Source organism: Pinus tabuliformis, chromosome 9, assembly GCF_031772625.1.
Source record: "Pinus tabuliformis cultivar Carrire ecotype Pingquan chromosome 9, CPIR1, whole genome shotgun sequence".
NCBI lineage: Eukaryota > Viridiplantae > Streptophyta > Pinopsida > Pinales > Pinaceae > Pinus > Pinus tabuliformis.
Window position 1 is genome coordinate 1,120,356,407 of NC_142307.1, and position 21,810 is coordinate 1,120,378,216.

At 38.8% G+C, this 21,810-nt stretch overlaps 1 protein-coding gene across 1 annotated transcript; it reads left to right on the plus strand.

Annotated features, from left to right (window-relative positions):
* Positions 1–14,315: 14,315 nt before the first annotated feature.
* Positions 14,316–19,697, plus strand: LOC149152586 (putative beta-1,3-galactosyltransferase 8). Its single transcript, XM_089443532.1, has 9 exons — positions 14,316–14,456; positions 16,638–16,765; positions 16,935–17,002; positions 17,093–17,328; positions 17,440–17,504; positions 18,188–18,399; positions 18,583–18,840; positions 18,952–19,039; positions 19,547–19,697. The coding sequence occupies exons 1-9, from the start codon at positions 14,316–14,318 to the stop codon at positions 19,674–19,676; spliced, it is 1,326 nt and encodes a 441-aa protein (XP_089299658.1). The 3' UTR covers positions 19,677–19,697.
* The last annotated feature ends 2,113 nt before the right edge of the window (positions 19,698–21,810 follow it).

A 21,810-nucleotide genomic window follows, 5' to 3' on the forward strand; every position in this document is an offset into this window, starting at 1 on the left:
ATATAGAAGTTGTTGTTTACACTTTAGCATGGCATGGGGAAAAGAAAATGAGTTTCAAAGGTAGCAAACAATTGAAGTAGTAGACATTATTTTGATATCTTGGAGGAGTATGGAACATGCAGAGCCATAGTTGATTTCCTCTGAATTGATTAGCACAAACTTCAAATGGTCGACACCATTGAAGCTATATGTTTTCACAAACAATGTGAAGAGGAAAGGATGACATGAAACCCTTGCACGAAGCTCGTGGATAGCATCCACATCACTTTGACACCCATGAGTTGACTTACAACATCATCAAAAGTAGTAACATTTTCCAATAGGCCTGTGTGGTCATGCATTTCAAATTTCAGCACATAATGATACTGACATTCCGGGAAGTCCCCACCACATTTTGTGCAGTGCCACATTCCATTTGAGTGGTTGACAACTTTTTTCATGAATTTCATGCCATTAGATGAGAGAGGGCAAGCTAGGAAGTAGAAATCTTGCATGTCAATAGAGGTGATGGTTCCACGAACAAAGAACCATATTCCTTTTCTGGCAAAATGCATTTCTATGAGGTTGAAAATTGTACGTTGTGGGTGGCGGCAGTTGGAAGACACCGAGAATTTTCTACTTAATGATGGTGAAGAGGCCAAGAAATATCTTTTATCAAACCATGAATGGAGCTACTCATTCTCTGGAATGTTAGGATCTAGCACGAGGCTGGTGGTCAAGATAGTCCCAATAGTTCTTCCATTAAATTCAGCTATGAGGTCGTCTTTGATTGCAAGCACGGTCGAAGCAACATAAGAGGAAAGTTTAACAAGTTGCTTGCCTACAGTGTTGCAATGCTCCCCCCATAAGGTGACGTCGATACTATACCCAGACATGTCTTCCAAGCTAAGATTTTTTCTAGGTGTTTCAGAGCCATCTCTTCGACAAATGGTGGAAGTTGGAGAAGTTGACTTGACAATGCTCATGATGTTGAAATTGAGTCGAGGTTTACAGATTTGATTTCATCTACAGATTTAAAACGGAAACGGTGGAAAGGAATTGTTGGAACATCATCTAGGGAAGGTTCAACAGTGGAAGTTGTAGAGAGCGAGACTTCCCATTTGCTATTGAGATGGTTGTAATTTGTGTTTGCTGGTTTCACTATGCCATTTGAAACCATGTAAATCTGCCCAATTTGGACAAGGTCATGCAAGGAATCTGCTAGATCACCGAAGGCAAAGAGATGGATTACATCATTGGCAGAATCAATGAGGTCAAATCCAAAGACCTTTCTGGAGGCTCGAGCATTATTGTACGAGTGAATGACTATTTTTCCAAGGACCCTACCCTGGATTGACCATTGTTTACGGTAGGGGCTTAGCACCATGAATGGAATGGAAATAGGAAGAGCAGAGAACAATTAAGTTGATGATGAAGGAGAAGCATGTGTTGAAGGAGCAGTATACAAGGCTGGGTCGTGTGACGTTGAAGAGTCCGGTTGGTATGTGGATGATTGTACAATTTGAAGAAGGGTCGGGTGCATGACATTCAAGAACTTCGAGTTCAATAATGTGAAGAGTCCTAAAAAGAAGGAAAGAAAGAGAAAATAAATGTGGCATTAGTTAGAGTGACAATGGTGTAGAGAAGGAAGGAACATAAAAACATGATGGATATGGTGAAGAGTTAACATACGCATAGTTTTGCAAAAAAGTGCAAGTGACTTCTTTGAGAATGACAACTAACCCTAATTCAAGGGCACCAGAGATGACATGGCCATTGTAAGAAAAAATAAGCAAAGTTGTATGCTGAGAGGTATTGTTAGAGAGGGAAATATGATAGCATTGGGACATTGTCTTTGTGGAAGCAAGGGAAAGTTAAACTATTCAGAGAAATGGTTGGATCCCTGTAGAGCTAGCCAGCAACAAAGTGATGGCATTCACTGTCAAGGTAACTTCCACGATGAGGAGAAAAGGAGGTGTTCTGAAAAATTAAAGTGTGTGAAATGTTGTCAACATTGGAAAAGAAATAGAAATAAAGCAGCGAGTAGGAATAGAAACTCTGTTAGAAAATTATATATTGCGGAGTAATGGAACACATAAAATATTGCAGAAATATAAACACAAAAAACGCATCAAACAAGAGAGACACATATATACGTGGTTCACCCAGTTTTGACTATGTCCACGGAGAAACAACCAGTCCTTCATTTTATATTATCCAGCGAATTGAAGAGATACAACCTATAGTAGATCCACTGTAACACCCTCTTCGCTCTCAATCTCCTCTCTCTTTCTCACTCATAATACAGATCTATATAGACGCAATACAATTCCATCATATATAGTGAGGGGTTGCCTTCTAGGGCAAAAAACCCTAAATTAAACTTAACTTCTACCGTCAGATCTCTGCCTAATGAACGGCCCAGATTGACTAGAAATTACTATACTTTTACAAGGCAATTTTACATCTATTCTTAGCTTCGGGGGTGCTACCCACGAAACCCCCCGCCAAGGGGGGGCTCCCCAAAGGTCACAACTACCCCCCCTTGGACCCCCCCTGCAGCGAATATTTTTATTTCGAACTGTGGTCCAATGTGGCGATACCTTTGAATACATAAGATAATCAGGCTCCACACCCAACAATCTCCCACTTTGAGACTGATTATAACAACTCCACCACTGCTTCATTTGTTGGACAATGACTCCTCTTTGGACCTGGCTCTTTCTCATCTTCTTCATCATACTTGAAGACCAATTGAAATTGAGCATATTCTCAGTTTCTCCCTGGTTACAACTTTTGTTAGCATATCTGCAGGATTCTGGCTAGTGTTTATCTTTTCCAGCTTCAACTCTCCATCTTCCAACACTGATTGTATGAAATGGTACTTGATCTATATGTGTTTAGTCCTAGAATGAAATGTTGAGTTCTTTGCAAGATGAGGGGCACTTTGGCTATCATTGTATAATGTGCTCGTATCATGATCCTTACCCAATTCACCCATAAAACTTTGTAACCAAATCATTTCTTTACTAGCCTCTATAGCAGCAACATACTCTGCTTTTGTTGTTGAAAGTGCAACAACACTTTGGATTTTTGAAACCAACTGACAGCTGTTCCACCTACAGTAAATACATATCCTGTAGTGCTCCTCCTGTTATCTCTGTCACCTGCCATATCTGCATCAACATATCCCTGTAGAGAAATGTTTGAACAACCAAAGCATAATGCTTGATTTGTGGTACCTTTCAAATATCTAAGAATCCATTTCACTACCTTCTAATGTTCCTTTCCTGGATTGTTCATGTACCTGCTTACAACTCCCACTGCATGTGAAATATCAGGCCTTATGCAGACCATTGCATACATTAAGCTTCCAACTGCTGATGCATATGTAACTTTAGACATATAATCCATGTCTTCTTGGGTCTTTGGGCACATTTCCTTACTAAGTTAAAAATGGCTAGCAAAAGGTGTACTAACTGGTTTTCATTGTGCATATTAAATATTTTCAACACCTTTTGTATGTACTCATTCTGAGACAATGTTAGTTTGCGATTTTTCCTATCTCTAGTAATTCTCATACCAAGGATTTGTTTTGCAACTCCCAAATCCTTCATTGCAAATGAATTTGCCAATTTTCTTTTGAGCACATTTATTTCCTACATGTTAGACCCTGCAACAAGCATGTCATCTACATACAATAACAATATAATAGAGATGCCATCATTTGGCTTTTCCAGATAAACACAATGATCAGAGTGACATCCAGTATAACCTTGTTCAGACATAAACTTGTCAAATTTTAGATACCACTACCTTGGAGCGTGTTTTAAGCCATACAAGCTCTTCTTCAACCTGCACAATAGTTTCTCCTTCCCTTTTACCTCATATCCTTGTGGCTGCTGCATATATATCTCTTCCTCCAAATCCCCATGGAGAAAGGTTGTCTTTACATCTAACTGCTCAATATGCAAATAGTCAGCTGCTACTAGACTTAGAATAGTTTTGATTGAAGTCATTTTAACAACAGGAGAAAATATTTCATCAAAATCAATACATTTCTTCTGTGCAAACCCCTTCACCACAAGTCTAGCTTTGTACCTCTGTTTTCTTCCATCTTCTTCCTTCAGCCTGTAAACCCATTTATTTTGCAATGTAGTTTTACCTACAGGCAACCTGACTAAGTCCCAAGTCCGTTTATGCATTAAGGAGTCCATCTCTTCATCCATGGCTAGCTCCCACTTTTTCCTGCTTTCAACTTGCATTGCTTCTTCATAGCATTCAGGTTCACCAGAATCAGTCAACAATAAATAATATAATGAAGGAGAGTATCGTTCAGGGGGTCTACTTATCTTGGTAGATCTTCTAACACCACTTTCAGGTGTTTGGGGTGCCTATTGCTGTTGTGGTGGTTGTTGTTGTTGTGGTTGTTGATTATTATTATTTTCAGGCACCTTTACTTTTTCAGTGATCTCATCAAGAACTGTGTATTCCTTGTTTTCTTTTTCCTGTTTCTTTTCTTGCAACTGATTCTTATACAAGACCTTTTCATTGAATATTACATCTCTGATCCTAATGATTTTGTGATTTTCATAATCATATAAGCGATAACCAAAATCATTAACACCATATCCAATAAAGGTACATTTCTTTGATTTTGCCTCAAGCTTTGTTCTATTTTATTTATTAATATGGACAAAGGCATCACAACCAAAAGGCTTTAAAAAAGAGTAGTTTACCTTTTTACCTGTCCATGCTTCCTTTGGAACACCACCATCCAAGGAACTTGAAGGCCCTCTGTTTATTAGATAAACAACAGTATCTACAACATCTACCCAAAATTGTAAAGGAAATCCTGCATGCAATCTCATGCACCTTGCACGCTCCATGATTGTTCTGTTCATCCTTTTTGACACACCATTTTCTTGTGGTTTTCTTGGAACTGTATTCTCTCTTCGAATTCCATGCTCTAAACAGTACCTATCAAACTCGTTGCTGCAATATTCACCTCCATTGTCTGATCTGAGACACTTCAATTTCTTTCCTGTCTCAATCTCAACCAAAGCTTTCCATTTCTTGAAAGTATCAAATACATCAAATTTATTCTTAATACAATAAATCCAAGTTTTTCTAATTGCATCATCAATAAAAGTAACATAATAACGAGAGCCACAGAGAGATGATACCTGAGTAGGTCCCCATACATCTGTATGCACAAGCTCTAATTTTTCACTCTTCTTTTCTTTCCCAACTCTGAGAAATCTGACTCTCTTATGTTTTCCATAAATGCAATTCTCATAGAAGTCTAAATTAACATTCTTCAAACCTGGCAACAAATTCCTTGAGTTAAGGATCTTCATCCCCTTCTCACTCATGTGTCTAAGCCTATGATGCCATAATGTTGCATCTTCTCCTTTGCAAGTTAAAGCATTAACAGAGTTAGAAATACCATTGCATAAATACATTGTACCAACATTTTCACCTTTTGCTATTACCAGGGCTCCTTTGATGACCTTCCAAGCTTTATATGTGAAAGTTGTCACACAACCTTCACCGCCTAACTACCCTGTTGAAATCAGATTTTTCTTCAGATCTAGAACATGCCTTACCTCCTTTAGTAGCCATTGGTTTCCATTCAGCTGTTTTACAAGAATCTTACCCATTCCAACAATTTTACAGGGTTTATAATCACCCAAACGGACTTGTCCAAAATCTCCTTAAACATAGTCATGAAAGTATTTCTTATGAGGTGTGGCATGGAATGAGGCCCCTGAATCTACCACCCAGGAATCAGTAATATTTTTGAAAGAAAGAATCAAAGCATCTTGTAACACCTCACTTGTCACATTTGCTTCATGATTGTTTTCTTGTTGTGCATCTCCTTCTTTTCCCTTCCGAGATCTACAGTCTTCCTTTAGGTGTCCTTTCTTTCTGCATTTCCAGCAGACTATCCCTGATCTGGACTTGAATCTGCCTTTCCTTGATTTACTGCGAAACCCTGAGCTCTTTCCTCTTTCCATTTTTCTTCCTCTAGACTCTGCACTCAAAGCATTACCCGATGTCTCATCGAAGCTTTTCCGTCGCATTTCCTCGCTAAGGATAGCACCGACAACATCATCAAACTTTAAAGTACTAGATCCAGAAACAAAGTTACTAATGGCCATTACTAAACCATTCCAACTTTATGGCAATGAGCACAAGAATAACAGAGCTCTAACTTCATCATCAAAGTTTAGCCCTACAGAACTTAACTGACTTGTAGCAGTATTATAATCATTTAAATGGTCTGCAACAGATCCACCTTCCTACATCTTCATATTAAATAAACTCTTCATAAGAAATACCTTATTTGAGGCCAAGGGTTTTTCATATAGTTTCGCCAACGCCTTAATCAAGCCCTCTGTCGTTGTTTCCTTCAAAATGTTGAAGGCAATTGATGCTGTGAGGCACAACTGTATTGTTCCGAGTGCCTTTCTATCGAGAAGTTTCCATTCTTCATCTGTCATACCCGTCGACATCTTTTTTTTCCACCCAATGGTAGGTACAAATCTTTCTGATATAGATAATCTTCCATCTGCATCTTCCACAGTGAGAAGTTTTGGATGTTAAATTTCTCGACCCTAAACTTACCATCTTCCACCGTTTCTCCCACTCGAACGAGGAACCCTTCTTTCCTGCTAGTTTATCAGCCAAATAGACCTTTGGCTCTGATACCAGTTGTTAGAAAATTATATATTACGGAGCAATGGAACACATAAAATATTGTAGAAATATAAACACAAAAAACACATAAAACAAGAGAGACATAGATATACATGGTTCACCCAACTTGGGCTACATCCACGGAGAAACAACCAGTCCTTCCTTTTATATTATCCAGCAAACTGAAGAGATACAACCTACAACAGATCCGTTGTAACACCCTCTTTGCTCTCAATCTCCTCTCTCTTTCTCACTCAGAATACAAATCTACATAGATGCAATAAAATTCCCTCATATATAGTGAGGGGTTGCCTTCTAGGGAAAAAATCCCTAAATTAAACATAACTTCTACCATCAGATCTCCGTCTACTGAACCACCCAGATTGACTAGAAATTACTATACTTTTACAAGGCAATTTTACATCTATTCTTAGCTTCGGGGGCACTGCCCCCGAAACCCCCCGCTAGGGGGGGGGCTCCCCAAAGGTCACAACCACCCCCCCGTGGACCCCCCCTGGAGCGAATGTTTTTATTTTGAATTGGGGTCCAATGTGGCAATACCTTTGAATATAGAAGATAATCAAGCTCCACACCCAACAAACTCTATAGGGGGTTTTTTTCATGTCATGACAATGCAGATATTATTTTAAGCTATATATGTAGTATGAAAACATTGATGCTTGCCATTTGAGTCTACAAGGCGATATGGTTAGCAGGTTTTCAATTCCCACCTGCTTGTGAATGAAATTTCGGGACAGTTATTTGGTTGAAGGGAGCAGAACGATGTGTAGCACCAACAATAAGAGAAATAGAAAGAGACCAGCAATAGCAGAGAAACAACAAAAGAAACTGCAACTCAAAAAAGAAGCAGAATAGTGTGAGGCGAACAGGCTAAATAGAGCACACGACCATCTACCAAGTAAGCAAAGGAAGCAATAAATGAGAGTCAGGATATGTCATAGAGATTGCAAGGCTACCAATGATAGAGACAATGAGAGAGATGCTCGTCCAAGTGAGAATAAAGTGAGAATAAATGCACATAATCAGTCATTAATTAGATTATTGAATAGAAGAGGCCTCAACTCCAAGATGTTTGGATAGGTTTGGAACCTTAATCAAAGGAAAATGTGACATATTGATTAAGTATATACGGGAGTTTCTGGGCTTTGAAAATTTGACATGAGAAGAATCCTTTTGGAAATATTGGAAGCGGAAAGTCCGATCCAACATATCAATGTGGTTCATTTCAATAAATGTGTATCATAAAGTGGCCATGGCATAATACGTATCAACTTTGTGTGAGCGAGAACAAAGTGAAAATAAATAAAGATAGTCGGTCCATTAATTAGATTAATGAATGGAATAGCCATCAAGACCAAGATGCATGTATAGGCTTTAAGTAGGAATTGTTAAACAATGTGGAATTTTGATTAAACATATATCATATTTTTTCGCATATTGAAACCTTAACATCAGAATAAATATTTTGGAAATCTCTGAAAGCAAAATTTTGATTCATCCTATTAATGTGGTTTCGTACAAGGGAATAAAACATACGATCTTCGTACGAGGGAGAATAAAACTGCAGTAAATGCACATAGTCGATTAATCACGCTTAATTAATGAATAAATTATACAACAAAAGGAAGATACATGCATAGACAATGCATCTTATCAGAGCTCGTATTGCAAAAGTTGCGATAAGGGGCGGATGTGATTTTACATTTAAGTTTGATATGATGAAACAACTAGATCTACATATTCTCTAATATTACTCTAGCGGATTCACTATTCCATTAAATTATTTTCGATTACTATATCAGGTCTGGAACCAAATAGACAATCGGAGGATTAAGCCATATTGGTGATTTAACATATGTGGCATTTCAAAATTTTTGATATGACAGTGGATGCGATATTCTGATTGCCTTGCATGTAGTTAGAGGTCCATATCGCATATCGGCAATTGGCGAATCAGAGAGGTGACAACTTTCAAATTTTGCAACATTGAAAATTTGTGATATAAAAGTACTGAGAATGTTATACCGTTGGGGAAATGTGGAAACAAAATAACGAAGGATTTTCATTGCAAAACCAGACATGGACGTGCCTTTTCTCTCTCTTCCAAATAGATGTGTGGCGCAATATGATTGGTTCTGATAAGGGACATGTGGTGGAAAGATATTGGTTCCGATAAAGCCACATGGCATATGACATCAGCATGGCATGGTAGGATGGTGGAAAAGTTGCAGGAAGTTTCAACATTTTCAGGGCCCCAAGGGAGCAAAAACAGGGTGACACGTGTCACCAAATACAAGGTGGCACATTGAAGTGAATGACGTAATGGACCAAATATCGACATTCGAAAGTTGAGGCATATTGTTGCATCAAAGTAAAATCTTGGATTGAAATCCTCCAATTAAGGGGTTGGCCATGGTCACAAAGAAGGAAAGAGGCAAGGCTGAGAACCAAGGGCGATCACAATCACTAATCATATATTGGCATTTTGCAACATGTGCAATTTCAAAAATTCCGATAGAGGGGCTCCGATATTGGGTTGGCACACAGTTATTAAGACTCAAAGAAGCTTGGGCTTAAAGCATTTAAGAAAGGAAAATAACGCTCGTTACGATATGTGATATTTTTAAAGCATATCTGTGGTTGGAGGTCCATAGCTTATAACTCCGATATAACTCTAGTGGATTCCCTATTCCATTAAATTATTTTCAATTACTATATCGGGTCCAGAACCAAATCAACAATTGGAGGATTAAGCCATATCGACGATTTAACATATGTGGCATTTCAAAATTTACGATATGACAGTGGATGCGATATTCAGATTGTGTTGCTTGTAGTTGGAGGTCCATATCACATATCGACAATTTGCAAATCAAAGGGGTGACAACTTTCAAATTTTTTGATATTGTGAAGTTACGATATAAATTTACCAAGAATGTTAAACTGTCAGGAAAACGATGAAACAAAATAACGAAAGATTTTCATTGCAAAACCAAACATGGACGTGCTTTTTCTCTCTCTTCTAAATGGACGTGTAGCGCAATATGATTGGTTCCAATAAGCGATGCGTGGTGGATAGAGATTGGTTCTAATAAATCCACATGGCATATGATGTCAGCATGGCGTGGTGGGACGGTGGGCACTTGGCAGGTAGTTTCTGCATTTTCAAGGCCTTAAGAGGTAAAAACATGGTGACACGTGTTGACAATTACAAGGTGCCACATGGCAGTGAATGACATAATAGACCCGAGATCAGCTTTCAAAGGTTGAGGCATGTTGTTGCATAAAAGTAAAATCTTGGCTTGAAATCCTCCGATTAAGGGGCTCCGATATGGGGGTTGGCCCACAGTCACAAAGAAGGAAGGATGCAAGGCCAAGAACCAAGGGCGATCGCAAGCACTAATCACATATTGACATTTTGCAACATGTGCCATTTCAAAAGTTCCGATAGAGGGGCTCAGATATTGGGCTGTCACATGGTTATTAAGACTCAAAGAACCTTGGTCTTAAAGCATTTAAGAAAGGAAAATAGTGCTCGTTGCGATATGCGATATTGTCAAAGCTACAACTGTTAAAGTGGCAGGGAGGGTCTGTTACAGGTTAACAAAGAAATTATTGGTAAAACCAGAGAAGGACGAGGTCTCTTCTCTCTCATTAGAGGGACACGTGGTAGATAAAGGTTAGTTCTGATAAAGGACAAGTGTTGAAAAGCGATAAGCTACATGCATATGGTGAACTTCCTGCAAAACCATTAAAAGAAGGTTTATTTATCATAGCACGGCCCCTTATGGAAGTGACAAGTGGCAAGGGCTGTGTGGTATGGAGAGAAATGTGGCAAGGGCAAAGCACCAAAGAGCTCATCCTATTAGAGAACAACAATTGCAACCCGCAAACATCACACTGTCAAAATAATATATTCCTCGAAGGCCAACGAATCTGCTACAGTGTCGTAAAGAAGAGCCTCACCATAAAAATCCTATCAGCTTAATTATAAAAAAATTACTTTTAACAACTACATATGTTATAAAGTAAATACATGAATATACTATAAAGTAGCTAATCATTATTAAATAGAAAAAATGAAAAAGTAAATAAATGGTTGAATATTGCATAAAAATGTAAATAAAAAATCATAATAATATAAAAATAAATTTATATAACTTATTATATAATTAAATAATTGTTTTCATAAAAAAACATTAATAAAAAAATATATAAATTAGTCATATCAAAATCAAAATATCACATGAAAAATGTTAATTATTTTTATTTTTTTAATAAATGAGAATCCAACAATAACATGTGATGGTTTCCACTGATTTTATAAAATCTGTATGAAATATTTTTAAATTTATTTTCTATGTTTTAAAAATAAGTCATTTTTCTAAATTTTGTCTTATTAATAAACTTTTTGGATAAAAAAGAATTATATATATATATAAATAATTAGTATATTATATTTCTTTTATATAAGTTAATCGTCCATTAAGTATTAACATTTACATATGTTTCATACCTTCGTATGTCAGTGGCTTGTCACGGAGGAAAACCAGCCTATTAACAAAGCAACATGGAATCAATCCAAAAATTAATAAAGTGTCTAGACAATGTCTTCATGAATATAAAGAAAACTATATAAATCCGAGTAACTTAAAAAGGACTAAACACTAACCTATGCTGACTAGCAAGCCTAAGCCTCTCAAAGCAGCAGAAGCAAACACGAAAAGAGACCAAATTCAGGCCTAGGCCTCTCAAAGCAGTAGAACCAAACAAGAAAAGGGACCAAATTCATTAGTAGGCCTAAGCCTATCAAAGCAGTAGAACCAAACAAGAAAAGAGACAAAATTCAAGCCTAAGCCTCTCGCAGCAGTAGAACCAAACAAGAAAAGAGACCAAATTTATCAGGAGACTAGGAAGAAGTAGAAACATACACCTTGATGGGGTTGATTTTCCCTCGTCGTAGCCTCTCAGAGCTTGAATAAGAGCAATGTGGGCTTCAATTCTTGAGTTTCTCTCGCATTATTTGCTTTTACTTGAGCACCACTTTGTCCAACATCAATAAGATCTCTTTCTTGACATCATTTCTGTCCATAATAATAACTCAACCTCTCTAATAGAGATCATAGTCAACATGTATTGGCTTGCTTTTCTACCATCAATAGGATCTCTTTCTTGACATCATTTCTGTCCATAATAATAACCCTACCTCTCCAATAGAGATCACAGTCAACACGTATTGGCTTTTCTACCATGAATGTGGCTGAACCCTTTCATAGATATCAGCCAGACAACCTCTCTCAACTACCACATTAGCTTCAAATTCTCGAATCTCCTCCTAAACCTCAGTAGAGATTTGTTCCCTAAAGATGCATGTTGAATCTTCCGCCCTTGGGTGAGCTTATGAGTTTGCTAAATCCACCACGACTGCCACTTCCGTGCTTGCACCTATCTCGTTGCCTAACCACAACTACCAAATCAGAGAACCAAACCAGATGTAAACACTGTAAGAGGAACGTCGAGTCAGAGAGTGAAGTAAATCTTGGGCTTGGAAAGCACTCTTCCACTACCAAAGACCACAGAAGACTGGAGGTGACGAGAATGACAAGGAAACAACAGTGGAAAAAGCAACAAGACAAGCGACGAATTATAATGAAGGCGCAGAAGGCGATGATCACACCTTGAGATTTCACAATAGAGCAGAGGGAGCAGGTGCGAAAATGACCCCAATGCTAGAGAAAATTGCGGAGACTGCATCATCAATGACATGAATTGTAATGTATTTAGTTTGAAAAACATAGACTTGAAAGTAGAAATACGATTTTTTTTATTATATATGAATACATTGAATTGTTTTTTTATTTATTTTTATCCAAATTTCAATAAAATTGATAAAAATATATAAATTCTTTTTTTTTTTCAATAAAGTATCTAGAATCGTCTATTTTATAATAGACTTCCAAAATTTTTACGGTGGACCTCGACTAGAACATTAATTTTTTAATTTATAATAACTATATCTGGCATGTGGAAGATGGACTGTGCGATACTGGCAACATCTGGTTTGATTATTGAGCCAGTGTGCATCCTTCTGCATGAAAAGTACTTGGCATGCTCGTTGCTTCTTTGCATTTTCTCGATGCGTTTCAATGCAAAAGCGCAGAGATCGATTATTTAGAGAGGACCCATAGTCAGAACCTGTGAGTTGATCCAAACTGTGTCAATTTGGTTGGTTCAATTCAACGCAGCAGTGCAGGAGTCAAATTTTTTGCAATTTTCTTTGGTTTCAGTTCAATGAAAAAGCGCAGGAATAGATTATAAATTCTCTGATTTATGATGGATAAAAAATGCATGGGTTTACAGAATTTCCAGGGATTATGGGGATTCTATTACGTAGTTGGACTAATTGCGCTTCTAAGGAAAAGGAAGGATATCAGGACCAATGAACATAATCAAAGGCTTGCTCAAACCCAAACCTGCAGAGCTCGCTTTTTCCCATAATAGACAAGGTTACACACAAAATTCATATAGAATAATAGAAAAGTTCATACAGAATAATAGAAAATAAGACGTTTCAAGTATTTATATATTTTATTTACTTATTTTCTTGCGTTTGAAGGTCGGTCTGGTCATTCAGTAGTTGGTCTGCAGTTCTGCTTTGTTCATTCGGCTTTCTAAGTTGGGCGGCTGTAAATATCAGTCGTGGGTAGCGCCATTATGAAAAATCCGCTTACCTGCTCTTTGCCTGGTCCTGACGCTGCAATCTTCTCTAACTCGAAAAGAAGTAAAACGCCATATTATTATTATTTTTAATAGCATAAAAATAATAATCTCATCCGGACAAAAATTTGAACACGGCAAGCATAGCAAATATGATCAGTATCCTGCAAACCACAATTTCGACACGGTAGGCATGGTCGGTGGGTCCAGCTCTAGACAGGTCACAAAATATAATGTTTAGATCTTCTTGAAATTTAAAATAGGATGCATGTAACTAGACATTTAATGTCTATTCTTTAATGTTAACATTCAATCAGCAATAATCCGCATGAACATTGAGATGATTGTCTTTTTTATTAGTCCCTGCCATCTGGCATCCGGCAGGGACTATAGTAATCGTTCCGGACGGAGATAGCATTAGTTCTTAGGTGTTATTCGGTTGTTATTCTAAAGTTTGGAAATGGGGATATGCCGACCTAAGCTAAGTTTCATTCGCACCTTAGGCTTCGCGATCTTATTTGGCCTCTTCCCAAGGCGGAAGAGGCTCGAGCATAAGAGGTTCGAGCATAGCTTAAAAGCAATAAGCCCGGTGCAGGGCTCAAGCCTTAAAAGCAATAAGCCCGGTGCATTTTCGCTAACCGTCACCGATCTGGTTTTAATGTTAACATTACTTCGATTCTTGCCGGGGTATGCGAAGGTTTCGTAAGGTTTCGTGTTCCCTGTTACAAGGTTGTGCATTGGCTCCCTGTTACAAGGTTGTGCATTGGCAGCTGGTGCATGCGATGGTTCAACAGCTGTCATGGTAAGGCGCTCGATCTCAATATGATGCTGCTAGATCTGGATCCGTATAACCTGAACCTGGTCCTGTCGCTGCGGTGGAGATTGAATGAAAACCAATGCTCTCTTTGCTATCACCTCGCCCGGAGACGGATCCTTTAGTTCGAAAGCCTATTGATTCGGAATCAGTTGTATTTGAACCAGTGGTTGGGCTAGCTCTGGTAGTAGCTTTCTGTCTAGCTCACGAGAGTTGCTTTCAGGTATTGTTGTTGGGAAAAGTATCCAATACGGAATGACCCTATCCCACTCTAAGGGTGATAGTACCTCAGCAACAATCAAAGCAAAGCTATTTGAGATTACTTCTTTATGAGATGTAAAAGAGGGGAGAAAGAGATCCACTAACCGATGTCTTTCGCTAATGATTGATCCAATCTTCTCTCTTTGCTGCTTGCTCCCAGCTCTTTGCTCTTTCACTGGCCCAGCTACAACAAGATCCTGCAAAATGGCAAGAGAGGGAAACTACAAGAAGCATACATTCATAATTGATTCAAGGATTAGAATAAATCAAATACACAAGTATAACAACACATCATTGAGACACATGTATATAGAAGAACCTCAAATGCTTTATTAATGGAAGAAGTAAAGTTCAGGAAGTGATACAACCATAAGAGGCCCAATCCAGCATCACCTCCCAGCAGAAAGAAATCTCCTCTTCACCTCCTTCAAAGCAAATCACCCAATAGTTCTAAACTCAAACCAACAGCAATTCCTTACATTCACAAGATTCCAGCCTCCTTAGACCTCATGAGAGAGCTCTATATATAGGAGTTTTGGAGAAAGGATGAGTCAGCTTGAGGCTGGCATGAAGCTGACTAGTGTCCTCTCTCACTTCAGTTATTCTTCAGTTCTTGAGTCCACTTGGAGGTTCTTGCTTCCACTTGGAGATCTAGACCCTCTTACTCATCACCAGTCGAATTCCCTGATCCAAGTGTCATTTTGGAAGCTTCCTGGGCATTGACACCTTGAGGAATGACTGTGCCACATGTCCAAACTCGCCCAGCGCAGGTAGCCTTCTTTGCAGTTGACATTCAGCGCAAGTAGACAGTGGAGCAGTTGACATTCAGCGCAGATGCTCAGTGGAGCAGTTGACATGATCCAGAATTGCCTTGTTTTTGAGTGTTTTCAGGTGGAGAATTGTTATTCAGTGCTGTGGTTTGCTGACCTTGTTCCTCTAAGGGTAGGAACAACATGTTTAGGGACTTTGGATCCCTTAGATTATGGACATTTCATGCTTCATGCTGTAAGGCACAAAAATGTCTATAACAGGTATGGCGGCCTCTATGAACTACTCCTTTACTTTAGTTACTTTTTCACCTGCTAGAAGAACTAGATCTGGTAGCGGAGCCCTGTATCTTCACCTTCTTTCAGACAGGATTTCATATTAGTGGAGCTGCTTGCTGCTTTTGAAATAGATCTTGCTAGGAATAAAGGGCATATGAAAAACTTACCTAGAAGGCTTGATGACGACACTGATATCATGGAGGATTGTTAGGATTGCAAGATCTTCATGTAGTTAAGAAATCCCTCCTCTTTGACGGCAAGATCTTCATGTAGTTAAGAAATCCCTGCACAATAACACCATATTTTATGCGGTCAAATGTCAAGTTGTCAATATCAGTCTTACCTCATGTCAATAGGATGTTTAATCTTAAACGGTTGCCATTAGAGAGTCCTGGATCTCTCTGCTCTTCTCTGAAGGCATAGAATTTGTTGTCTAACAGCGCAAAGAAAGCAAGCCGTTCACAACATCACCTGCCTACTCCCAAGTCATTAACTGCACGAAGCCATTCAAATAAGCCATTAACTCAAGTGGTTCACCCACTGCACACAGAAAGTGGTTCACCCGCTGCGCACAGAAGCCATTCATTCACTGCATGAATTGTGCCATTGGGATTTTCCGTCGGGACTTGGATGAACCCAGAACAGGAAGAAGAGGAAGATATGGGGGAATTGGTTGAGTCACCACAGATTGATATGTCTCTGGTTTTTCTGTACCGTCAGGATCAACACACAGGCTGAAACATCCCAGGTATTCCTATACGGCATATACTGGATGGTTCTTTGATTTCTTATCTTTACTTACAACGTATTCCAGCTTCGTCGCTCGATCATGGCGATCTTAGGGTGCAGGTAACGCGACACTTGGTATCCATGCGGTAGCATGAAGTCCAGCGGTCCAGCTGTGGCGACTTTTATATATTTATATATTCTAATTGTCATATTATTTTATTTAATAATTTTTTATATAACTTTTAATTATTCGTTTTTTCTTTTTATTACTAGCCTGTTTATTACTACGTCCAGTCTCTTTGCTAATCTAATTGAAATTCATAGGCTTCATTCAGGCCTACTGACTTCTTGCATGGCTAGTTTTTCAGGGTTATCTGGTTGGAAATGGAATTACAGATGAAGCATTTGACAGCACACAGGTGCCTTGCCCTGCTGTGGTAAATTGCAATACACCCTACGTATTTGAAACCAGTTTTATTTGCAGTATAGCAAATTTGTAAGGCCGTTGGAAGCTAGAATGACATTAAATTCTTAATGCGCTTCGACGATTTCTTTCGTATTTATGGTTGAACTGGCTATAATTTGTATTGAATCGTGAATCTTTGACATCATCTGATCCAGGACTCCTGTGCTAAAAGTCTGACTTTGGCGGCAATTGTATGAAGACTGCCTTTTGACAGCAGAATGGTGCGAACTCCGGCCTCCTTTCCCGTTTCTTTAGATGCCAATTCAAGTTTTACCGTTTTTCTGTTTTGTGGAGCTCAAACCATTGCTGGCTCCTAATGCCTTTTTTGTTTACAGAGTTGAAATGCAAACCGACAAGAAAACGGGCTTAGGCTCGTTGGCAGGGGAAAGTTTGGAGTGCTCCTCTGCGTTGGCAGGGGAAAGTTTGGAGTGCTCCTCTGCGTTGCGAGTTTCTGCATCGGTATGCTCTTTACTAACAGAATGTGGAGCAATCCTGAGACGTACGATGACGTTGATCCCACGCACAAACGGGAATTGCAAGTTCTTTCTCAAGATTGTGAAGACAAGCATGCAAGTATTAAAGCAGGAAGATCTGTAAGTATTTAAGCAGGAATATTTGTAGGTTAAGATGTTGAAAGTGTTAAGAATTTAAGGTATACTTCATACGACTTATTATAATAAGTTATATTGTGTGCATTTCATTAGAAAGTCGAAAATGGCGAAAGCAGAGATATAATGGGGGAAGTTGCCAAGACACATCAAGCCATTCAGTAAGTAGTAGCAATTACTTTTTTCGACCTGTTTATATTTTTGTCATATCACCTTCAATCTGAACAAAGTCCTTGCAGTTAGAAACTTGACTTTCTCCTGTGTTCCACCTGTGCTTCTGAAATTCTGTATATTCTTCTGTAAAATGGCTTTGCTGGCCCTCTTCCATGTTAGGATCCACAGTTCTTCCAATGGCTGTCATCGCAAGTGCCGTGTTCGCTCCCTATCTTATCTATGCCATTGAGTGAGCAGTTTTAAAGACCTTGTTCTACCTGTTTATGTGACTATTCTAGCACCCTTAATTTGAACGAAGTCATTCATGGATGCCTATGATGATTGTGTTGTTTCGAGGTAACAGGCAGCGGCTTTCATTGTTCTCTTTCGATTTATGGCTTAACTTATGTCGGCTGTCATTCATGATCACTACCCTGAATATTGCCTATTTCAGCTACATTGCCTAGTATTTTGCTAATTCATCATACGTATTTAGCAGTTCATAGGGTAGTCAGTTGTAGTTATCAAATGCCCTTGACACTGAGGTGGCTTTATCTTTCTATGGTTTAGGCATCGATGGCACAAGATTTCTTGTTATTGTATAAAATTTGGATTTGGTCTTTGTTTGTGTGCACTTTTTTGACAACAAAATTGAAACCCTTCATTTGAGCTTGCAAATTCTTGTCTCCAGATCGTTAGACAAAACAATTTCTTCTCTTGAAATGGAATTAGCAGTTGCTCGGACTGAAAAATCAGCCAACCTCAATGGGTCACCTGTTCTTGAGAAGCCTGATGGACAAGGCCCTGAGGTACGCCAGAAGGCATTTGTTGTGATTGGAATCAATACAGCTTTTAGCAGTAGAAAGCGGCGGGACTCTGTTCGAGAAACCTGGATGCCACAAGGTCCATATCAGTTATTGCTAATAAATTTTTAGGTTTTGAAATCTGGTTAATAAATAATAAATGCTTTTAATTGCAAAAATAGTTCTCATGAGCGTGTATGAACCTAGGGCAGGGATATTCTGCTGTCTGTAGCTTTTCTAGATATCCGTTGATTTTGATAATTGGACCTTTTGTTCCTCACAGGATCCAAACTGAAGCAGTTGGAGGAGAAGAAAGGCATTGTTATTAGATTCGTTATTGGACACAGTGTTACACCTGGTGGTATTTTGGATCGTGCCATTGATTCAGAAGACGCACAGCATCATGATTTCCTTAGATTGGAACATGTTGAAGGCTACCACGAGCTCTCAGCAAAGACCAAGACCTATTTTTCTACAGCAGTAGCAAAATGGGATGCAGATTTCTATGTTAAGGTCGATGATGATGTGCATGTTAATTTAGGTACCAATCCCTCATTCTTTTAGAACCAGGATAAGTTGATAACTACTATCAATGGAAGGATATCTTTGCCCTATTCTGTTATCACTAAGAACATACGGATGCTCTTCTCAGGGATGCTGGCCACCACTCTTGCACGATACCGATCTAAACCAAGAATTTACATTGGTTGCATGAAGTCTGGACCTGTTCTTGCACAGAAGTAAGTAGCTATGACCAAATAGCATAAAGCAATTTGGGTTTCCAGAGAATATCCTAAAATACTGGACCTTTCCGAATTGAATTTGTTTATAATTTTGTGAAAATTGTGATTGAAGATGTATAGAGCTAAATGATTATAGTCTTTTGGATTTCAGAAGCAAATCATATCCTTGTGCTGTGTTCTGTCACTCTGTACAAAATTCAAATTAGTGGCTTGTAAACAGTTTCCGAAGTCGTTTTATATTTAGAGGGGACATAGATGTCTTCCACGGAATTGAGGTTCTTTGTTTGAATCAAAAGCCATGGTATTATAATACTTGAATGGCAGTAAATCATGTGTAGACTGCTGTGGAGTTTGAAGTTTAAACTGAGGTGTTCTTTTAAGGCTGCCTGTTGAGGATTTTCGTGTGCCTGCTGCAATACAAAACCTTGGTTCTCGCAGTTTTCTAATATTTACTGTCTTACATTTAGGAAAATGTGCTAATAAGAATAATTTGTGTTCTTTCAGAGGTGTCAAGTATCATGAGCCAGAATATTGGAAGTTTGGTGAAGAGGGTAATAGATACTTCAGACATGCTACTGGTCAGATTTATGCTATTTCAAAAGATCTGGCTACGTACATATCTATAAATTCGTGAGTGTGGCCCTGCCTTCTCCACTCGAGATATTTTTCACTAGCAGAACGTCATTGTCTGCTCAATTTTGCTTTGAAGTTTTACAGCTTTTTGAAGGTGTTGAAATTTTCATAGGAGGGTTTCCTTCATATGTGTTGTATATTGTCTATGACAGAAAATGCAGCTGCTATTAAGTAGCCAACCTTGAACCTTAAGGTCAAAACTCTTTGCTAATCTAATTGAAATTCATAGCCTTCATTCAGGCCTCTCCAAAATATGTTGATGACTAGAAACTACGTTACGTTTTAGAGTCTAAAGCCCATGCATGCACTCACTCTGCCTTTGCCGTGTGCCGCCTTGTAACACAGTTGGTTCTAACTAATTAGTGCAACTTGGAGTTAAAGCTAAACCTGTGGTGAAAGCCTATTTCGACTTGCTACTATGGGGCCTATTGGACCTGGAACTATGGAGGCTCGCTCCTCCCTAGACCTAGTTCTAGATTTGATGCCAGAGACAGTAAAGCCATCAATATATGATGTCACCATAGAAACATTGACAAAGTCCATTGTAACCATTGGATTCATATATATATACGTTTGAACATAATATGATGTTTCCATATCTAAGTTTTGCCCTGGCCATTAGATTCCAGGCCCTAGATGTTGCATATCGAAGTGTTACTATATGAGCTGGCATAAAGACGTTTTAAAATACTATACAGGCATAGAAACTTTCTCTCTAAACTCATCAAGGCCCACTTCCATAGCTGACAAGGCCTATGAAATCTGAAGTCTCCATCCACTACAGAGCCAAGTGCCAATGCCAGAGCTGGGCAATGCTAATCCATTTGAACCATATAAATCATACATAGAGAATATCGGCATATAGAAGTTGTCATTGCCATCAGCCAACTGGACCTACTACAACCTCTCTACTTGCCATACTCTACTTGCTCTACTTGCATGGATACGTTGTTGACCTAGCAGCCCCAGTCCGCTCAAGACGTTACTATAGGAGCTCGCCAAAGCCAGCCAGGTGCTGCTGATGTCAGAGAACTAGGCCATGCCCGTTCAATTGTTTCGGGATAAAGAGTGGTGAGTAATGTGATATCCATACTTGATTAGTCAGATAAGCATTAGATTAGTGCTATTCCCATTGCTTAGACCATTGTTGTTGTTGCATATTACTGGGTTTCCTGTATTCGATCACAACTCTCATACGTAAATCACTACTAGCCACAGCCACCTGATTTCGCATTTACTACTGCCGCCACATCCATCATTCCATATGCTATTTGCTCCCCATGTCAGATCGATCACCTAATTGCACCGATCGCTCACTTAACGTAAGGTTTTCGTTTTATGCCCATTAGCTCCATTCCAAATCAATCTGTATATGTACTTATTTCTGCAGCTAGATATTGACATAAATCTCCTGTCTAGCGCGACCCAATCTACCACCAAGATTGCCTGATGTCAGATACATCACCTAATTTCGCATTTACTTCTGCCGCCACATACATCATTCCATATGCCATTTGCTCCCCATGTCATATCGATCACTTAATTGCACCAATTGCTCACATAACGTAAGCTTTTCGTTTTATGCCGACCATTAAATACTGCCTGCTCCATCCGAGCTTCAAGTATTTTAGCTCCATTCACACTTCAAACCAGCTTACAAACACGTTGAACTTTTTTATAAATTGGCCTCTTCTGCACCTGGATATTCACATACATCTCCCCGCTTCACATAACATGGAATCCATTAGCATAAGCCAACTTACTCAACTCGCGGCATTGTTTCTCTTAGCACTTGTTCTCATGGCTCTTCTGATTATTGACATCGTAAAAGTCGAAAGACAAAGAAAAAAGAAACCAAGAAAACAATAATTCTGAATCTCAAGCCTAATTTTGCATTATTTTACACATTGTCTCATTTCCCCGCTTCCTTCTCTGTTACAAGTGTACGACGGATGCTTCAAATATGCATTTGGGTCTGCCATGGTGGTGCAACTCGCATTTTTTATGCTTCTATCGTCTCTGCTCGGATGCCGGTCTAATGTCCTAATTGTTAGCATTCGTGCGTGTCTTGTATTCTTCACATGTTACAGTCTGTCATAAGAAATGCTTATTTTCAAGGTCAACTGTAAGCTCCA

What these genes read in the sequence shown, in the direction of transcription:
- LOC149152586 (XM_089443532.1), top strand. Translation starts at nt 14,316, where the DNA reads ATGCTCTCTTTGCTATCACCTCGCCCGGAGACGGATCCTTTAGTTCGA. An exon ending in CTCACGAGAGTTGCTTTCAG is followed by an intron (nt 14,457 to 16,637) that starts GTATTGTTGTTG and finishes CTAGTTTTTCAG; the next exon opens with GGTTATCTGGTTGGAAATGG. An exon ending in ATTTGCAGTATAGCAAATTT is followed by an intron (nt 16,766 to 16,934) that starts GTAAGGCCGTTG and finishes AATTGTATGAAG; the next exon opens with ACTGCCTTTTGACAGCAGAA.